Here is a 21,510-nt window from a genome sequence, read left to right as displayed (position 1 = left end):
TTGGTGCAAAAATCTAGCATCCCTTCAAATCTCCTCTCACCTTATTGAGTGTCCTCACTGCTGCATATCGCAGGGCGGCCTTAGGTGAACTGCAGAACAACTGTAACACTGCAGGGAAAAAGAGGTCAGGATCAAATGTCACACAGACAGCAGAAATTGTTAGAACTCGTTACAATGCAAGTCATTAGATGTTGCTAAATTTAACTTAAACCCTTACAGGTACTGTTTTGTGCAAGGTTGCGAAATGATAATATGCGACGGTTCCATTTTCTTAACACAAACAATACTTTTTTTTAAAAGCGTAAGTGTGCAATAAAATGGAGCAATACGGGCTGGTTTAGATGGTACAATGCAGGATTTAGCTGCTATGTTACAGGCAGTGAGCTATTATCCTCAGTTGCATCATAGGGTCATTGACTCCTTGTCCATACCTTTCCTCTTCCCTGCCTCTATCACCTCCTCTGACCCTACAACCCTCCAGGAACTCCATTTGCCTCACGATTTGCAGACATGCCTTCAGCTGTCCAGGCCCTACATGCTGAAATTCCTCCCTAAACATTTCCACCTCTCTCCTTCTTTAAAACTCTCCTTAAAACCTCTGTGATTAAACTTTTATTCACCCATTCTGAAAGCTCTCCCGCACGCCTCCCGTGTTGATCTTGCTCCAGTTATGTTCCTTTAAATATCTTGGGGCGGCACGGTGGCACAATAGTTAACACTGCTGCCTCACAGCGCCAGAGACCCGGGTTCAATTCCCGACTTGGGTCATTGTCTGTGTGGAGTTTGCACGTTCTCCCCGTGTTTGCGTGGGTTTCCTCCGGGTGGTCCGATTTCCTCCCACAGTCCGAAAGACGTGCTGGTTAGGTGCATTGGCCGTGCTAAATTCTCCCTCTTTGCACCCAAACAGACGCCGGAGTGTGGCGACTAGGGGATTTTCACAGGAACTTCATTGCAGAGTTACTTGACACTAATAAACTTTTAAAAATTTTACTGCATTAAATGCACAAATTGAATGAATCTTTTTTTGGTGTCACTTGCTATACAGCTACATTGGAGAAGAGCGAGTGTTAGGTCAGCCGTCTCAAGCGTCTTGATAGACGAGGGGAACTGAGAGGCCACCTGACCACTCTCCTGAATGTGAACTGTTTTGCCCTGTCAATTTGATACATCGATTAAGAATATAAACATTTCAATCGTTGAACCAGCACAAAAGTAATTCTCAGATGATTTCCCCTCAATAATATTTATTCAAACCATTCCTCTTTTCGCTTTCACACACTTACCAGAGACAGCAGGTGCCAGTTCTTTGGCTGTACAGTTTGGCAGATTGACAATAGCAGAGGCTGCTTCGTAGACCACCATCTCGTGCTTGTTCCTCATGCAGTTCTCAATGAAGTCAAACAGTGGATTATCACGGCTGAGAAAACAACAAAGCAACCTATTACCACCCTGTCGATGCTGCAAACCTGCCCGTTGCAACTTCAGGCATCTTAAAAAGGCAGGTCTGGATCTGAGGGCTGAAAAGGGCCACACTTCTGCAGAGCACAAACAAACCCAAAAGTTGACGATTACTGAAAATTAGATAAGCCTTTGAAGGAAAATGTAGCAGCGTCACGGGCAATCATCGAAACCCCCACAGTGCAGACAGAGGCTATTCGGCCTATCAAGTCTGCACCGACAACAATCCCACCCAGGCCCCATCCCCGCTTAGTTACCCTGCTAATCCCTCTAACCTATCACATCCCAGGACTCTAAGGGTTAATTTAGCATGTCCAATCAACCTAACCAGCACGTCTTTCGGACTGTGGGAGGAAACCGGAACACCCGGAGGAAACCCACGCAGACACGGGAGAACGTGCAGACTCCACACAGACAGTGACCCAAGGTCAGAGTCGAACCCAGGTCCCCGGAGCTATGAGGCAGCAGTGCCGTGCCGCCCAATGTGCGATGTATACTTTTGGAATAGGGTACTGTATCACAGCCAGTCATGTTTCCTCACCAAAGGCATCTTGTCGTGTTCATAATTCACCACAATAACATCTAGTGCCAGGATTCTTAGTTAAGATAGACGGCAGGAATTGGGATCTTTTGTTTGGAAAAGTAAATTCCAAGTGGGATGCAGGAAACACTCCGCACTTTGTTACTCAGTTATGGAATGCTGCACTCCAGTTTTTGCTAGCTACACTAAGTTGGTGGCTACTCAATGTAACGCCACTCTGCGTCTTGTGCAGGCATACTCCTTTGGCTTTTTCTTATCAACTCACTAATGGCAGAGTGCCCTAAGAAGTCTCACAACACCAGGTTAAAGTCCAACAGGTTTATTTTGTAGCGCGAGCTTTCGGAGCACTGCTCCTTCATCAGGTGAGCCTGATGGCAGAGTGGGCAAATGGTCCTATAAATCATCTCTCACCATTCAGAATGTCAACCACGTATCAACCAGCCATGTTGCAGTTGGACGTCACTAAAAAGAACCTCTGAACTGCCACTCCCCCACTCAATAAAAACAAGCACATACAGACGCAGTAATGTTTTCCACCCATTTCTTCCCCTATCGTCTGGAAATTCAGGCCAACTCTGGGACTTTGCTCACCATTATACACTGAGGCTGCCTATTGGACTCATTTTGTGATCTTGGTCAAGGTCAGAAAATTCAGCCTGGCCCAGCATACTCTAAGCATCCCTCCACAATGGACAGCATCAGATGTGTAAAAGATGCACAACCTCAGGCTAAAGGGACAATCCTTTAAAACAGAGATGCAGAGGAATTTCTACAGCCAGAGAGTGGTGAATCTGTGAAACTCTTTGCCGCAGAAGGCTGTGGAGGCCAGGTCATTGAGTGTCTTTAAGGCAGAGATAGATAGGTTCTTGATTAATAAGGGGATCAGGGGTTATGGGGAAAAGGCAGGAGAATGGGGATGAGAAAAAAAATCAGCCATGATTGAATGGCGGAACAGACTCGATGGGCCGAGTGGCCTAATTCTGCTCCTATGTTTGATGCAAAATGGGCAAGAGAATGCTTTGCAATGAAATCACACACGTTTCATTGCGATAGTTACACTTTGGACTGACATATTTTAAAACTTGGTTCAATGACAAAGTCAAACTGCGGGTTTACATGTTAAAAAATGCAAGTTACACACAAGGTTTCATAGTGTGCCCCCACTCCCCCCCCACCCCTACAAGAATGTTTGCATGTGATTAGTTCTGTTTCATAAAGATAAAGCTCTGAATAATGGGGGAAGACAGATTGCGGAGGACACTTGCTGTGCATCCTGAGGGATCTTGGATACCAGGCTGGATGAGGAATTCAGAGCTGCAAAATTTGGATGCCAGCCTAATATTTCCTTTTGGAGCTGAAGCCACAGAAAGTGCGCTTGTAAGGAATGAAGCATTCAGTATCATTCGCATTTCTACATGCCCAGTCAGGAGCTACGACTTATACCTTCGAACAGAGTTTGCTCACGATCTCATTTTGATAGGAACCGTTGCTTCATTTTGAGCCACTATTATCGCATCTATCAAAATGGCAACAATTAATGTTGCCAATTTCTTATACTTCCCTTTAGCTAATTTGAACCCCCCCCTCTCTTGAAGGCACCGATTGCTTGGTGACAATATAGTTCCACAGTTGCCAGGCCCCCTCTTGTGCGGAACGCGAACCCAGGATTATCTATGCGTGAACCACGACAGTCAGTATCAGCAGGCTTTTCAAATGTCGAACTGCTTCGCAGTCGAGCCTGATCTTGAGCTCACCAGAAGGGATTACTCAGAAGCAGTCAAGCTGTGGGATGACTGTCTGGCTTTCCCCATGAGATACTGACACGGATTGTAATGCACTAACTCAACACACACCTTAGAACCGGAGGCCTCCTGGGTCTGTATGTGCTGGATAAAAGCGGCAGCATCTGTGAGGGGCACATTAACGTTAAAATCGGAGCCAGGTTCTTCACACAGAGGGTGGTAGAAGTGTAAAACTCTCCCAGCAAAACAAGTAGATTCCATCTGAGATCGAGGGTGTGAAGGATACTGAGCTAAGACAGGCGGATGGTGTTTAGATACAGATCAGCCACTATCTCATTGAATGGTTAAACAAATGAGAGGTTGGAGAAACTTGTTTGTTTTCACTGGAACGACGGAGGTTGAGGGGCGACCTGATAGAAGTCTACAGGATTATGAAGGGCATGGACAGAGTGGATAGTCAGAAGCTTTTTCCCAGGGTGGAAGAGTCAATTACGAGGGGACATAGGTTTAAGGTGAGGGGGACAAGGTTTAAAGGAGATGTACGAGGCAAGTTTTTTTTTACAGAGGGGCAGTGGGTGCCTGGAACTCGCTGCCGGGGGAGGTAGTGGAAGGAGATACGATAGTGACTTTTAAGGGGCATCTGGACAAATACATAAATAAGATGGGAAATGAGGGATATGGTCCCCAGAAGGGTAGGGGGTTTTAGTTCAGTCGGGCAGCATGGTCGGTGCAGGCTTGGAGGGCCGAAGGGCCTGTTCCTGTGCTGTAATTTTCTTTGTTCTTTGTAAGCTCAAGAAGTTGAGGGGAAATAGCATAGACGCACTTAAGGGGCTGAGAGAGAAGTACATGAGGGAAAGAGCACTAGAAAGTGAGATGAGGTGGTGGGGAGGGGGAGAAGGCTCATGTGGAGCAAACATCTTCCATTACCCAAACTGAATGGCTTGTATTTGTGCTGTAAATATTTTGCAATCTATGCATGGAGATTGCTAAAACTGGTTTCATACATATTCCTTCCAGGAACAAACTTCCCCTCGGTTTCTCCTTGTGATAGCATGTTCCATATTCTAACCACTCAGGGTAAAGAATGCAGGTCCCAGTGGATTGTACAACACCATCCCCAGTTCCCCACATTTGATTTGGCCATTTCATTCACAGACTCCACTAGAAGGTTGATATGAGAACTGAAAAGAGAAAATGACCATTTTAAAAACAATTCATCAAACAATTTGAGCCTAGGACCACCAGGAGGTGAAATGCACCAACTCAATTCCTGTCACGTACGCGCGAGCCTTTGTCACAAATCTCAATGGGAAAACAGAAAAGCTTGGGTTCATTGGACCTCAGGAGTTCTCACCTGTGGTCATCCTCCTCCAGCAGTTTACTGGCGATGCGGATCATCATACAATAGGCAAATGGTGACTTCAGGCCCTGGCGTGAGAACTTGGTCACCATCTTGTTAACCGCGAGCCTGTCGTTTTTCCGGATGTGGTACAGTAGCCCCAGAGCATGATACTGAAAGAGTGAAGAGTAATCTTTGCTAAATACAACAATCAATTTACACACAAAAAAAATAACTCTTTTAGCAGAATTGGTTGAGAGGAATTTTGTCCAGGACGTTGGCAAAATCCCTGCACTTCTTTCAACAATGTAATGGGATCATTTAATTCCTTTTGGACAGGTGGATAATGCAGTTTAACATCTTATCAAGAGGTGTACTCCTGACAATGCAGCACCCTATCAAAACCTTTCATCACTTTCAACTTCCCTACTAAATCGCCCCTGAACTTTCTCTGCTCGAAGTGGAACGATACCAGTTTCTATGGCCTCTCATCTCCAGTATCATCCTGGCAAATCTCTTCCGCACCTCCTCCAAGAATGTGAAATCCTTCCTAAACTTTGAAGCTCAGAATTGGACACAATACTCCAGTCTAATTGGTGATTTATAAATGTTTAGCATAGCTTCCTTGCTTCTAATATCTATGGCCAAACACCACAGAACCATAAAAAATAGTTACAGCACAGAAAGAGGTCACTCAGCCCACTGTGACTGTACCGGCTAAAAGTACAAGCCACCCATCCTAATCCCACCTTCCTGCATCAGGCCTGTAGGCCTTGCAGGTTACAGCACTTCAGCTGCGAACCCTTTTGACAAGTTGAGGGTTTTGCCTCAGCCACCAAGCCAGGCAGTGAATTCCAGACACCCACCACCTGCTGGGTGACAAGGTTTTTCTAATATGTTATGGTTCAGGTTAGAAACTCCAAAGTGTTTCATGAAGCCCGACTGAATCATAAGTTTTGCATCTTGAATTTGACTAGGATATGCATGATATGTTCCACTTCAGGTGTGATTCAAAAGACCCGCTAGGAAACTTTTATCAAACAAAGTTTATTTAAGAATATAGTTAATATATAGGGAACGAAAATTAGCAACAACTTTTATCAATTACAAGCAAAAAATAAAACCACGGTAATGTATAACCTTTAACCAATATATGTCAGATGTTCCAATCAAAACCAATATCCAATAAACAAAACCCTTCAAACAGATTTATCACTGCACAGGCTAAAGCTCACATGATACTGGAATCCAGTTCCCTGGGTTGAATGCTGATTTCAAATGATCTTGAAAGCTCAGAGCAGTTTGTAGTCAGATCAGCTCCCCAAAAAACCAGAGCACAGAATCTTCACAGCAGCATGGACAACAAGCCTTTCTTTCAGCCAACTGGTAAAATTTTCAAAAACAGAGAGAGAAAGAGACTTCTTTTCCAGCTTGACTGCTTCTAACACTGCGGCCAAAACGAAACTGAAAGCTGAAGAACTTGTCACCTGACCTGTTCAATTTTTTCCTCCTTCCAGCAATGACGTCACCCAAGGCTGTGACCATGATTTTTTTAAAAACTCTTAAAGGTACACTAACATCACAAATATTCCCTCTAATCCTTCTACTAATCAACTTAAACCCATGTCCCCTAGTAATTAACCTTTCTGCTGGGGAAACTGTCTGCTCCATCCAGGCCCCTCATAATTTTGTTTACCTCAAATCAAATCGCCCCTCCAAGTTACCCCTCAGCCTCCCCTGTTCTAAGGAAAACTGTCCTGGCCTACCCAATCTTTCCGAATAGCTGAAATTTTAAAGCCCTGCAAATTCTTGAAAATCTCCCCTGTACCCTCTTCAGAGCAATTATGTCCTTCCTGTAACGTGATGGCCAGAAATGTGCACAAAGTTCCAGCCTCACCAGTGTTTTGTACATATCCAGCGTTACAACCCTGATTTTTAAAAAAAGTTTATTTATTAGTCACAAGTAAGGCTTACATTAACATTGCAATGAAGTTACTGTGAAATTCCCTAGTTGCCACAGTCCGACGACGCCTGTTCAGGTCACTGCACATAACCAGCATGTCTTTCAGAATGTGGGAGGAAACTGGAGCACCCGGAGGAAACCCACGCAGACATGGGGAGAACGTGCAGACTCCGCACAGACAGTGACTCAAGGCGGGAATCGAACCCGGTTCTCTGATGCTGTGAAGCAGCAGTGCTAACCACTGTGCCACCGTGCTGCTTTTGTATTCTGTACCCCATCCAATAAAGGAAATCATGTCATGTGCCTTCTTTACTGTCCTGCCACCTTCAGGGACCTGTGGGCATGAACGCCAAGGTCTCTCACTTTCTTTACCCTTCTCAATATCCTCTTGTTTATTGAGTATTCCCTGGCTTTGTTTGCCCTCCCAAAATACATTACCTCACACGTCTCCAAGTTGAATTTCACAATCAACTAACTCAGCACAAAGTATGGATTCACCTGAACCTTTGGGTCTGTGTCTGGCCCAGTGGCACACTGGATGGTGTACATATCCACTAAGTTATCGGTGAATAGGTTGCACTGCTTTTTATTGTGCCGCCAATTCCTTTACCTGCACCATTATGTTGTCACTCGAGGCTGCCTCCTGAGCTTCGTTCACCCAACGCTTCACCACATCAAAGCCAGTCTTGAGCAAGTGCTGCGAGACACAAAGGAAATGGTCGATTAATGATATCTACTCACCTCGCCCAACCTATCCATCCAAGCAAAATGTAAATCCCACAGCAGCATGCCATCACATATCTAAAATTGACAAAAGTAAATGCTATTCCTTCTTAAAAGCTATACCAGATAAGGTCAATGCAATTATTACAACGGCCGCATAATTACAAAGGCTGTGTAAATAATCCTCCCAGCTTCAGGACAAGCCAACATTACTCACGTACCATGATATTATGGTATATTTTGCAGCAGACAACAACACTCACCAAGGAGGAAAGCAATGCGGAGCTGGAGACGCTGGGCACTTTGTCCACGATCGCCTGCTTCATGTAACGCTCAATGGCTTGCAGCATGGTGCTCTGTCAGGAAACATACAAGACAGCAAGTCAAAGCGATCTGAAGGACCAACTTCAGAAAAGGTCACTATTTCAATCATCGGACGGACAGACAAGTTATTAACAGTTCAGAATAGCGACAAGGCAATGATACCAAACAGGTCGATACATAATCTGCACTTCCTTGCAAGAACACATTGTGGACCCACTGTCAGAGGACATGGATTTTAAAATTCAGAAGCCTCGAGCAAAATTGAAAAATATTTTTTCAAACAACAGGACCACAGATGAAACTGAAGGAAGTCTGGTTCAACTGATACAACAACAACTTACATTTAACAAAGCTCCTGCCTAACAGCGTTGTAGGTGTATCTGCACCAGATGGACTGCAGCGGTTCAAGGCGGTGACTCACCATAATCGTTTCAAGGGAAATGAGGGATTAGCAACAAATGCTGGCCTTGCATTCACATCCCGTGAAATGTTTTTAAAATCGCAAGACATTTTACAATAATCAAAGATTATTAAACAGTGAGCCACGTAGGGAGATACTTGGACAGGTAACCAAGGGCATGGCTAAAGAATAAGTTTGAAGGAAAGCTTTAAAGGAAGAGTCAGGGGTCGAGAGCAGAGAGGTTTAAGAATGGGGAATTCAACAGCTTTGCACCTCGACAGCTGAAGGCACGGTTACCAAAGAGGGAGTGAGGAAAATAACCATGGAGAAGCAGAGAGATGAAAAGGGACCGTTTCCACACATTGGCAAGGCATGGGGCGCCAGGAGGCCTTCCGGCCGGCCAGCCACTGCAAGCCTGTCCCTAATGCCAGCAGATGGGACCAAGGCCAACCGGCCAGCGACTGCAACCCAAACCCTTAGCCCCAACCCGAAGCCTAGTGCCCGTGGAAGCCACCTGCACATCCCAGCAGAAGCCACCTGCACGTCCCAGCAAGTTGCTGCAACTCCCGCTATAGTTGTTAAGAAATGGGGTCAAGGATAGTGGGCACAATGGGTCCGTTTGATGCACATAGACATCAGGAAAATTGCAAAAATCTTTGGGATTTTCCTAAACCCACTCTTACATTCGATCTGTACAGAAACGGTGAATCTTGGTAACAACAGTGGGCAGGGGGTATGGGGGGAGAAGGAGAAAGGGGGCAAACAAATTTTACCGTGAGGCACAGTTGCAATAAGAGGCTCACTAAAACAGCCCAACACCATGACCATTGCAACAAAGCTCATGTCCATCTTGGGACTGGCTGCATCAATTCTTCTGCAATGGCTCCCCTCATCATAAGCAAATTTCACTAACTTTTTAAAAATATATAGTTTGGGTTACTCATAATTTACTATAGCGGCTTTCTTTTCCCCCAAATGGGCCCATCGTTAAAACCCTATTAAAAAACATTCCAGACTTGAAGAAATGTTTCCAAGCCTGCTTAAAGAAGAGAATCCACATATAATGACAGACGTAATGGGCTTTCTGTGATGTATAATTCTATGATTTGATATCCTGATGGGCGTAGCAATCAACTATTTGGGTTTGCTATGACAAAAACTTTACCCTGAACAGCTGGCCTGGTGGTTAAGAGGTTAAAAAGCACCATCTGATGCTGTGCTGAGCCACAGAAGCCATAGTGATCCTAGGCCTGTGTCCAGTTAGCTGATGACATCCTGGGGCAGGCAAGAGGCATCACAAACCATCTAAGGTGAAAACCGAGCCAGGACCCTTGTAACTCCTAATGCAGAATGTCCCAGCGTGTGAAGCCTTCAGGAAGGCATCGAGAGAGGCAGAGAGGGAGGGAAGTTCAAGACTGAGGCACCCGAAGGCACGCTTGCCAATAGTGGAGCAATGAAAAGCAAGGATGCGCAAGAAGCCAAAATTGGACAATATCATCAAATTAATTCACAGATCCATGTGAATCCAGGAATAAATTGTCTTATGTTCCCACAGTCTCACAAATAGTAATAATAGTACTTTTAATTTTAACAATTATGGTGAATGATGTCAGTACTGTGGAGTAATCATAGAATCTTAGTGCAGAAGGAGGCCATTCAGCCCATCGAGTCTGCATCGACTACAATCCCACCCAGGCCCTATCTTCATAACTCCATACATTTACCCTAGCCAGTCCCCCTGGGGGCAACTTGGCATGGCCAATCCACCTAACCCGCACATCTTTGAACTGTTTTCCTTTTTGAAATTAAACTCATTCTTCCCTAACCAGGTATGGTGCAGGTTCGATATCGGGTGAAGCTCTCTTTTACTCTGTTCCAATAAACTGCCTCAAACCCCTCCACGCCTATCAGTACTGGAAATGGGGCAGACACTGTCCAACTTGGGGACCTGACTGTGAGCAGGGACACGGTGTGCTAACAACAGGACGTCTGTGTCCGGAATTCTTAAAAGAGGTCTTCCCCCTTATAAATTATACCCACGTACTTCAATGATTTGCTGGTCCCCCTTTTGAGTCTGGTACTTACATCAGTAATTTTACACAGTGCTCTCACAGCAGGTCCGCGATAATTGTCTTCTTTCCCCGTCATATCTTTTGTCAAGCTGAAGGGCGGAAAGAAAAATTCAAACTAAAAATTGGGAGCAAGATCTTAGCTAATGATGTAAATTAATTATTTAATTTCATCTATAACGAGCATGTTTCAGGATAATATGTTGCCAATTAAACTGCCACTCCACATTAACCGCCATTCTGAGATTTGTTTTGCACTATCATGAAATCAAGGGGGGGGAAAAAAAGAATTTTTTATTTGTTCAACAGTTTCCACAGTCTCAGGACATCCCACACGCTACTGAGTCAATTCTGCAGTCATCACTGTAATGTCGCATCACCACACCCAATTTGAGCCAAGAAAGTTCCCACAAGCAGCAACGTTGCTTCAGGGATAAATATTGGCCAGGACAGGAGGGAAAACTCCCTTTTTCTAAAATTTGTTAGTCACAAGTAAGGCTTACATTAACACTGCAATGAAATTCCCCTCGCCGCCACAGTCCGGTGCCTGTTCAAGTCAATGCATCCAACCCGCACATCTTTAGACTGTGGAGGAAACCAGAGCACCCGGAGGAAACCCACGCAGACACGGGGAGAACATGCAAACTCCGTACAGACAGTGACCCAAGCTGGGAATCGAACCCAGGTCCCTGGCGCTGTGAAGCAGCAGTGCTAACCATTGTGTTACCATGCCGCCCCTTCACTTCGGAAATAGTGCCACAAGATCTTTTTACGCCCACCTGAGAGGACAGACAGAGTCTCCATTAATTCCTCATTCAAAAGACAGTATCTCTTTCTGTACAGCCCAATAGCACTGCACCAGCGTGTTAGCTGAGCTTATGTGCCTTGAGCCCCCAAGCCTCTGATGCAAAGGCGAGAGCGCTGCCCCACTATGGCTCAGTGCATTGCCTCCTACTCTGGTTCACTCCTTCCCAGAGACCTCTAAATCATGCAGCTTCCTCATTTTCAGTTTTCCCCTCCTACAATCGGATTCCACTTGATCAGATGGCCAACACTCCTCCACAACGGTTAGCACTGCTGCCTCGCAGCGCCAGGGGCCCGGGTTCGATTCCCAGCTTGGGTCACTGTCTTTGCAGAGTCTGTACGTTCTCCCCGTGTCTGCGTGGGTTTCCTCCGGGTGCTCCGGTTTCCTCCCACAGTCTGAAAGACGTGCTGGTTAGGCGCATTGGCCATGCAACTTCATTGCAGAGTTAACGTAAGCCTACTTATGACACTAATAAATAAACTAAATAAAAAACAAACTCTTATCATAGGCAGTCTCCACTAAAGGGTGTGCAAGAACTGTCTTTATATGTTCTGAAGTAGTCTGGCCAGGAGAAATGTAATGTTAAAAAAAAATGTAAAAGAGGACTGCTATTGCGGAAACAGTATGCACTGTGATGGAGAACGAATGTCATTAACAGCCTTTGCCTGTGAAGATTGTCTTGTCTGCAGCTGGTATTATAGCACTTCTGCTTGGATTTATTTCTCATAAGCCACAATATAACAGAAATTACAAGGCATTACCCGACACGTAAAGCTTTTATTGCAGATGCTAGCCTTGGTATTCCTCCCATGCTTGTACTTTACTGAGTGCAATTCTACTTGTTAAAAGCTGCTGCTCAAATAGATTTTACAGGCTGCCATACAAAGTGGTCATAAGGAGGCACTTTATGCAGCACAGCAGCAGGAGCCTTTTACTCGGGCACCTCATCCAAGTATCCAAGTGACACGTTGCTGGACTGGGAGTCGATGTCGGTCTGCGAGGAGGGGGTGATGAGGGAAATGGGACAATTACAGCAAAGCTGAAAAGACAGCAGTCCCATGCCCACATCACTCACCTGCGAGAGCCAAATGAGGACTAATGCTGAGAGTGTCTACAGACTGGATGCTCCCACTCTGAGTACAAAAGGTAATGCAGCTGCAGTTTATTTTGGGGAAGAATTGGGTAAACAGGAAAGCTGGGAGGATGGGTAAATGTAAGTGTCTTACCGCCTGCTAATAAATCCTCTGCAACACTAACCTGCTGGTAACGATGATGACATCCTCAGCAATGGTAGCCATCTCCTTGATCGTTAGGTAGCACATCCTTCGTAGGGTGGGCTGATTGAGATAATGAGAAACAATGAGTAATTGACACTGAGTCAACAATTCTCACATTTGGACCAAGGCTGTAATGAGGCCAGCAGCCAAGTGGCCCTGGCAGAACCCAAACTGAACTAATCAGTCAGCAGATTACTGCTAGTAAGTAACACTCGATAGCACTGCTGATACATCTTCTATCACTTTGTTAATGATCGAGAATAGAGTGATGGATTTGCCCTGCTATTTTGTGGACAGTCATGATGTGGAGATGCCGGCGTTGGACTGGGGTAAACACAGTAAGAAGTTTAACAACACCAGGTTAAAGTCCAACAGGTTTATTTGGTAGCAAAAGCCACACAAGCTTTCGGAGCTCCAAGCCCCTTCTTCAGGTGAGTGGGAATTCTGTTCACAAACATTTGTTTCTTAAAGACTTGATTAGCTGTGAGTATTCGCATTCCAACCATTATTCATGTAAATTGAGTCTGTGTCTTTATATGCCCTGTTTGTCACCTTTTCCTTCGAAGTTTGTTCCACCTACCAATGTCTAGTCTCAAAATATTGAAGATGAAGGAGAAAGGGAGGGAATCAGTATCTGGCCCGAGAGTTGCTTTTTCTTTCCCTCCACCCTGCCAGAGACATCCCCATTACAGCGTGGGTGTATACACACCACAAGGACTGCAGTGATTCAGGGGAGCAGCTCACCTCCACTTTCCCAAGGGTAATTAGGGATGGGAAACAAATGTTAGCCTTGCCAATGATGCTCACATCCCAAGAATGGGTTAAAAAAAAAGTTATTGAATGCACAAAAATGAAATAATCATAACCGTGACACAGAATTAAAAGGCTTAATTATAATTCTTTGAAATTTTTTTTTAAAAAAGGATCTTCTTGATGAGATTCTCTAACCCAAGACAAATAGCTTGGCTGATCCGATTTACCACATGAGAAAGAAGTTTTCTGTGGTACCGCGATGATCATCTTACACAATCACATTAAACATGAGGACTACACTGACCAAACAATTCATTATATTGATTTTTTGGATTTAATTAATGGACCTAAAGCTCTATTTGTGGATGGCAGGTATTGTCTCTATGATCTCTGTGAAGAGTAAGCATGCATTTCTGGAACGTTTATATCATGTTCACTTGAGTTGAGAAACAGAGCGTGGGGATGCTAGATTTTGCCTTCCAGCAGTGTGTGTTGGGGAAGGGCATTTTGAACTGGGCAACACGAGGGTCAAGTACTGGTGGCTGCAAATTGCTCACTGGTGGTGGGATCAACTTGAGGTGATGAGTTGAGAGCATTCCACACGAAATGGGTTACATTTAGTTTAAAAGTGATTATTGCTTACCGGTAAGCATTGGTACCGATGCACGAGCTACAAAAACAGGTACAACTTTTTTAAGCCACTTACATCATTTGATTGGAAGAGTTTGGTCATGGCAAAGAACGCCTCGGTAGCCTCTATGGAGCCCAGATGTTCCCCCTATATAATAAACATAAAAACTCTTGTTACTTTTTCCCATTAACAGAGCAGGCAACAACAAGACCATTCAGTAAGCATACGAGACTTAAGCATTCTTGGGTCGTGGTTGAATCTTTCAAGGGTCTTCAACTGCTCCACTCCATCTGAATTTTCCTGATACAATCAACAATAACTAGACACACTGTGAAAAACCCTCTCTCTCTCCGTTCACCTCAGACCTAATAGCACACACTTTCACAGACTCCTTTGGCTGACCCTTGACTTAAACCCCATTAAAGTTTATTTATTTTTTAAAAATTTATTTATTAGTCACAAGGCTTACATTAACACTACAATGAAGTTACTGTGAAAATCCCCTAGTCGCCACAGTCCAGCACCTGTTGGAGTCAATGCACCTAACCAGCACATCTTTCAGACTGTGGGTGGAGCACCCGGAGGAAACCCACACAGACAAGGGGAGAATGTGCAAACTCCACAAGACAGTCAGTCACCCAAGACCGGAAACAAACTTGGGTTCCTGGTGCTGAGAGGCGGCAGTGCTAACCTCTGTGCCACCCCTGTGGATACAAATGTGTTTCCCAGAATGTAGTTTCACTCTGGATTTGAAGAGACCTTCACAAAAAGAAACTACAAGATTATGAGGGGCATGGACGGAGTGGATAGTCAGAAGCTTTTTCCCAGGGTGGAAGAGTCAATTACTAGGGGGCATAGGTTTAAGGTGCGAGGGGCAAGGTTTAAAGGAGATGTATGAGGCAAGTGTTTTACACAGAGGGTGGTGGGTGCCTGGAACTCGCAGCCGGGAGAGGTAGTGGAAACAGATACGATAGTGAGTTTTAAGCTGCGTCTGGACAAATACATGAATAGGATGGGAATAGAGGGATATGGTCCCCGGAAGGGTAGGGGGTTTTAGTTCAGACAGGCAGCATGGGTGGTGCAGGCTTGGAGGGCCGAAGGGCCTGTTCCTGTGCTGTAATTTTCTTTGTTCTACAAGTCTTTTACAAAACACAAGGTTCATCATGACTCGAGGGCTGACAGCATGAAGACCACCCACAGTGGGTCACCATGTTAGTACTACGGAGGCTGAAGTGGAAACAAGATGTTCTGGATAAATAGGAAAGGTAGCATACAGCTGCAAACCCGACCCTTTTAAGAATTTAACTCCTTTCATTTCTGCAGCTCAAAATACAATCTTTTGAAACCTGCTCATGGTGAGGCAGCACCATCTATCGGCCACATTGTAATACTGCCATATTAACAAATTAAAAGAGGTAACAGAGTGCATTTGGCAAACTTTCTCCACCACACGTCACTACATGGAAGTGTCGTGTACACTTGTGGTTAATGTGTCCAGTCACCGCAATCAAGAGGAGCAGCATTTAATAAATCAAATAGAGTACGGGATTATATCAGTTAAATCTGTAGGGTACAGGGCTGAATGGCCTGTTGCGACGCTGTAACTACTTTTGTTATCCCTAAGCCATGTGCGCCATGCAGGGTCGATCGGGATCTTGGTTATAATGCCCAGTTTTGATAATCATGTATAGGGAAGAAGTATAGACTCTGGTGACAGCACAGAGGGGAACAATAAGACTGGTCTATTTTATGAAAAACATAGAACTCAGGTGCAGAAGTAGGTCGTTCACCCTTTCAGCCTACATAGCCATTTGATTAGATATATTGCTGATCTGGTCATGCTCTCAACTCCAATTTCCTGCCTGTGCACCACCCTCACCCCTTCCACATAGACAAGCAAGTAGAGGGTTATCAAAAATATACCTCAGCCTCAAATAAATTCCATGACCCAGCCTCCACCGTTTTCTGGGGAAGTGAATTCCAAACACTAACGGCCTGAGGAAAAAAGTTTCCTCATCTTGGGTCTTATTCTTACACCATGCCCCGAGTCCTGGTCTCCCCCAGAAGTGGAAATATCCATCCCTACCAAGCCCCCTCAGGATCTTATATGTTTCAATAAGGTCACCTCTCATTCTTCTAAACTCCAATAGGTCTCGACCCAACCTGCTCAACCTTTCCTCATTAGAGAGCCCTTCATCCCAGGAATCAGTCGAGTGAACCCACTCTGAAATGCTTCTAATGTAATTATATCTCCTTTCAAATAAGACCACCACAAATGTACACCGTGCTCCAGATGTGATCTCACCAAGGTCCTTCCCTACTTTTATATTCCATTCAAGTTGTAATAAAGACAAACGTTCCATTTGCTTCCCGAATCTGTACCTGCGTTCCAACTTTGTGCAATGTATCTACCAGGATAGCCATATGTCGGAATCAGTAGGTTTGTCCTGGATAGATGAGTTACAATCATTCACCAATCACACTTATCCTTTTAAATTCCCTTCTGCATCCATTATGGATGATACTCCAAGAATCTGTATAGTAACACAGCACAGGAGATCATTTGGTCCTTTTGTGTCTTCCCTTCGAAAGAGTTAAACAGCTATCCAATTCATCCCACTCCCCCTCCTCACACTTTCCCTGTGGTCCATAAGACATAGGGGCAGAATTAGGCCACTCGGCCCATCGATTCTGCTTCGCCATTCAATCATGGCTGATATTTTTCTCATCCCCATTCTCCTGCCTTTTCCCCATAACCCCTGATCCCCTTATTAATCAAGGACCTATCACTGTCTTAAAGGCACTCAATGACCTGGTCTCCACAACCTTCTGCGGCAAAGAGTTTCACAGACTCACCACTCTCTGGCTGAAGAAATTCCTCCTCATCTCTGTTTTAAAGGATTGTCCCTTTAGCCTGAGGTTGTGCCCTCGGATTCTAGTTTTTCCTACTAGTGGAAACATCCTCTCCACATCCACTCTATCCAGGCCTCGCAGTATCCTGTAAGTTTCAATAAGATCCCCCCCTCATCCATCTAAACTCCAACGAGTACAAACCCAGAGTCCTCAACTGTTCCTCACACGACAAGCCCTTCATTCAGTCCTGCAAATGTTTTCCTTTAAGCACAATACTTTTCCTTTACCAGTATCCTTGCTAGTTGAACATTAAGCATCTCCGCTTGATTTTACATTATTGGAGCGCCTCATTGATATTCTATGTTTACATTTTATCTTTATCTCAATGTACTTTGGAGAATAAAAATGTTACAGGCAGCAAAGGCACTACATTACCTAGTTTTGGAGAAGTTGACAAACATCCTGGAATTTCAGTTACAATACATACAAGTTCACAAGATGTTATTTATCCCTACTTTAGGATTTCATAATTTAGGTAAAAACATTCTAATCACTGTAGCTTATATACAAGTCACATCCCCATATTTAAAAATAATTACATCTACACGGCATCATATCAACAGCAACTTACACTAATTTCAAAGAACCTTTTTGGTGGTGTTGGTTAAGGAGTAAATATTGACCAGGGCACGAAACTCCTTCCTCTTCATCAAATTGTGTCATGGGATCCTTTACATCCGATTGAACAGGCAATCGGAGTATCCTGATTTAGCACCTTATTCAAAATAAGGGTAAATCTGACAATACAACAATATCTCAGTACTCTGCTGAAGCGACAGCCTAGATTACCTACAGAAGTCCCTCGAGGAAGGTTCAAGTTCACAACCTTCTATCTCTGAAATAAGGAGGCAAATAACTGGAGCAGTGGATATTTACAGAACTTAAAATTGTGAATAAGGTACGACTGCCATCACAAGATGGGACATGTCGCTCACTGATCAATCAGCAGTCTAAGGGATATTAAATGTCCAATTATGGAAATAATGGAACTATTGGAGTTTTCAATTATCTACTTAATTGTAGTCCACCACCACTGCTGTATGGTCAGCCCTGTATTATTTGTTAATCAATGGTCACTTAGTCACTATTGTCATTTTTGAACATTTTGTCCACAAGAATAGTATTTAAATCATAGGAACAGTAATAGTCTATTCAGTCCCTTGAGCCTATTCGACCACCCAATGTGATCATTACTGATCTGTATCTTAATGCCACCCACCTGCCTTGGTTCATTTCTTGTCTAACAAAAAAAAATCAATCTCAGATTTAACATTATTAATTGGGCTAGCATCTACTGTTTTTTTGTGGGAGAGAGTTCCATATATTAACCAATGGATAAAAGCAAATTACTGCGAATGCTGGAATCTGAAACCAAAAGAGAAAACGCTGGAAAATCTCAGCAGGTCTGGCAGCATCTGTAAGGACAGAAAAGAGCTGACACTGAGTCCAGAGGGTCATCTGGACTCGAAACATCAGCTCTTTTCTCTCCTTACAGATGCTGCCAGACCTGCTGAGATTTTCCAGCGTTTTCTCTTTTGGTTCCATATATTAACCGCCTTGGAGTCAAGAAGTATTTCCTAACTTTGCCCCTGAGTGACCAGGATTGGATTTGGTAAGATTATGTCCCCTTGTCCTACATAGCCCATCGGTAGAAAGCTGTGTTTCATTAACCTATCAATTCCATTCACAATCCTAAAAATCTCAATCAAATCAGCCCTTCGCCTTCTATATTCCAGGGAAAAACCTAGTTTATGTGCCAGGTAATTACTTAAGTGAATAGCACAGATGCATTTAAGCTAGATCAACCCAAGAGAGAGAGAAAGGAGCTTAAGGATCTTGTGATGGGGTTAGAGTAGCGTGGGAGGAGGTTTGTGTGAAGCATAAACACTGGCAGGGATTAGTTGGCCCATTTCTGTGCTGCACATTCTATGTAAATATAAACACCAACAAACTTGTACAGGCATTTTTACCACTGGGACCATTTAATACTGGCATCATTTCGGGAAATATCATTGTTTCCAATCATATCCCCACCACGAAAACCGACCATCCTTCTTCACGTCTCACATGGTATAGCAACAGATCTGTTGGCAGCACATTGGCGTGCTGTGTAAATGCAAGTTTCTACGATCAAGACCAGGTTACATTGAATAGTTTAAAGTTCTGATTACAATCAATAACCAGGGAGCTGTGTTTGCTGCCAACTAGATTGTAAAGCATGCTAGGAGTTTCTTCCAATTACAGAAACTAGTGGCTTCTTCAGTAATAGGAGGGATTTGGCCCCATTTCACTTCCTCATATTTATGCACTCTTGGTAGCAAAGCTTCCCAACATTGATCCTGAATGAGTCTTTCAGACTGAAAACACCAGTTACTAATTGCTCAAAGGTTTAAGAGTGCAGTTCAAAGGATTTAATGGGCCTCCTTCTGTGCCATAAATGACTCTGAACTTATCGTGCATCCACTCAAAATACGAAGGCTGTTTCTTAAAGCATTAGCGAGCAGCCCAACCTGGTTTATCAGATAGAGGATCTTGGTCAGAATGTGAGCACATTTCCGAGGATTGATGGGAGTTTCGTTAAACACTCGAGCCTGTGAAGAGAAAAGAGCAAAAAAAAAAGTGTTTTGTGTCACATCACTAACAATCTTAGTAATTCTACAGGAAAGTAGGAACAAGACTATCCATTCAGTCCATCAAACCTCTACATTATTAATCACCTGATCATAAAACCTAATCCAGTCCCCGGAACAAATTCAATTCCATTCATGGCATATACTTAAATTGCCTCTTTTTTTAATTCAACACCCAGATGCTCTAATTATAACAAGCATTGTCTGTGGTGTCATAAAAGATTCTGAATCTGCTGGGTGAGGCTAGACAAAAGTAACAGGGCCAATCATTTCAGTAAGTAAATGGAAGAACGCAGCACTTCACATTAACATGCTGCTGCCTTCCCTCTGGAGCTATTCAATTAAAACCACACACACAGGCACACGGGTACATACACTTCAATTTAACTTGCTTTCCACTCTCTCTAGAAAGAAGATGGTTGAGGGTACCGCAACAGGAATGTTTTATACAATGAGGGGATTTGATAGATGAAATGTGGAGAGGGTGTTTCCACTTGCGCAGGGGTTCAAACTGAGGGCATAAGTATGAGGTATTTACTAACAAACCCAACAAGCAGAAATCTCTTCACTAAAGAGAGTGCAGAACTTGCTACCATAAGGAGTAGCTAAAGTAAATAGCATTGGCATGTTTAATGGCAAGTTAGAATCTAAAACATGGGAGTGCAATCTCAGGATAAGGAGCTGATTATACAAGACTGAGATGAGGAGAAATTTCTTCACTCAAAGGTTGTGAATCTTTGAAATCATAGAATCTCTACAGTGCAGGAGGTCACCATTTGGCCCATCGAGTCCGCACCGACCATAATCCCACCCAGGCCCTATCCCGGTAACCCCACACATTTACCCTGCTAATCCTCCTGGCACAAAGGGTCAATTTATCATGGCCAATCCGCCTAACCCACACATCTTTGGGTGTGGGAGGAAACCGGAGCACCGAAGAAAACCCACCTAGACACGGGGAGAATGTGCAATTTCTACACAGACAGTCACCCAAGGCAGGAATTGAACCCGGGTCCCTGGCACTGTCAGGCAGCAGTGCTAACCACTGTGCCACTCTAGAGGGTTGTGGATTCGCCATCACTGAATACATTTAAGGTTTGGACAGACAGAGGTTTGGTCTCTCTGGGAAGCAAAGGATATAGGGAGCGGGCAGGAAAATGGAGTTGAAGCCCAAGATCAGCCATTGAATAACAGAGCAAGCTCGATCGGCTGTGCAATCTATACCTGCTCCTATTTCTCATGTTCTTAGAAACTCAAGAACGAATATAAGGATGCATTTTTGGATGAATTAGGGCGGGAGGAGGCTTCTGAGGAACTTTAATAGCAGCTTAAATCAAATGCCTGCTGTGTTTTTTTTATAAAGTCATTGTTGATAAGGCCAATGTTTATTGTCTGCCCCTAACTGCCCCTGATGTGGTGGTGCCTTTTCCTAAAGGTAGGGGAGTCTAAAACTAGAGGGCATAGGTTTAGGTTGAGAGGTGAGAGATACTAAACAGTCCAGAGGGGCAACTTTTTTCACACAGAGAGTGGTGTGTGTCTGGAATGAGCTGCCAGAGGTGGTAGTAGAGGCGGGTACAATTTTGTCTTATAAAAAGCATTTAGATAGTTACGTGGGTAAGATGGGTATAGAGGGATATGGGCCAAATGCGGGCAATTGGGATTAACATAGGTTTAAAAAAAAGGGGCGGCAGGACAAGTGGGCCAAAGGGCCTCTATCCATGCTGTAAACCTCTATGACTCTATGACCTCCTTGAACAGTCCAGTATGGTGTGGGAAAGCTGCAGTGTTGTTAGAATGTAAATTCCAGGATTGTGACCCAGCGACAGTGGAGGAACAGCAATATAATTCCAAGTCAGGATGGAGTGTAGCTTGGAGGGAAACCTCAGTGATGCTCCCCTGCATCTGCTGCTCTTGTACTTGGTGGCTGCGGTCATGGATTTGG

At 44.1% G+C, this 21,510-nt stretch overlaps 1 protein-coding gene across 2 annotated transcripts in view; it reads right to left on the bottom strand.

The window, feature by feature from the left end:
- The window catches only part of LOC144491731 (coatomer subunit gamma-1), a 66,837-nt gene that overhangs the window by 29,246 nt on the left and 16,081 nt on the right, over nt 1–21,510 (bottom strand). For both annotated transcript variants that reach the window (XM_078209961.1, XM_078209960.1), the window contains exons 3-11: nt 19,449–19,529; nt 14,101–14,172; nt 12,622–12,701; nt 10,576–10,651; nt 8,030–8,122; nt 7,654–7,740; nt 5,096–5,253; nt 1,284–1,417; nt 41–108 (exon numbers count right to left, since the gene is read on the bottom strand). In XM_078209961.1, coding sequence (XP_078066087.1) covers nt 41–108; nt 1,284–1,417; nt 5,096–5,253; nt 7,654–7,740; nt 8,030–8,122; nt 10,576–10,651; nt 12,622–12,701; nt 14,101–14,172; nt 19,449–19,529 — 849 coding nt within the window. The remainder of the gene's footprint in view (nt 1–40; nt 109–1,283; nt 1,418–5,095; nt 5,254–7,653; nt 7,741–8,029; nt 8,123–10,575; nt 10,652–12,621; nt 12,702–14,100; nt 14,173–19,448; nt 19,530–21,510) is intronic.

The sequence above is a fragment of the Mustelus asterias genome, chromosome 3 (assembly GCF_964213995.1).
Source record: "Mustelus asterias chromosome 3, sMusAst1.hap1.1, whole genome shotgun sequence".
Classification (NCBI taxonomy): Eukaryota; Metazoa; Chordata; class Chondrichthyes; order Carcharhiniformes; family Triakidae; genus Mustelus; species Mustelus asterias.
The sequence above is the reverse complement of the archived record's forward strand: the minus strand, read 5'-3'. Positions and strand labels throughout refer to the sequence as shown.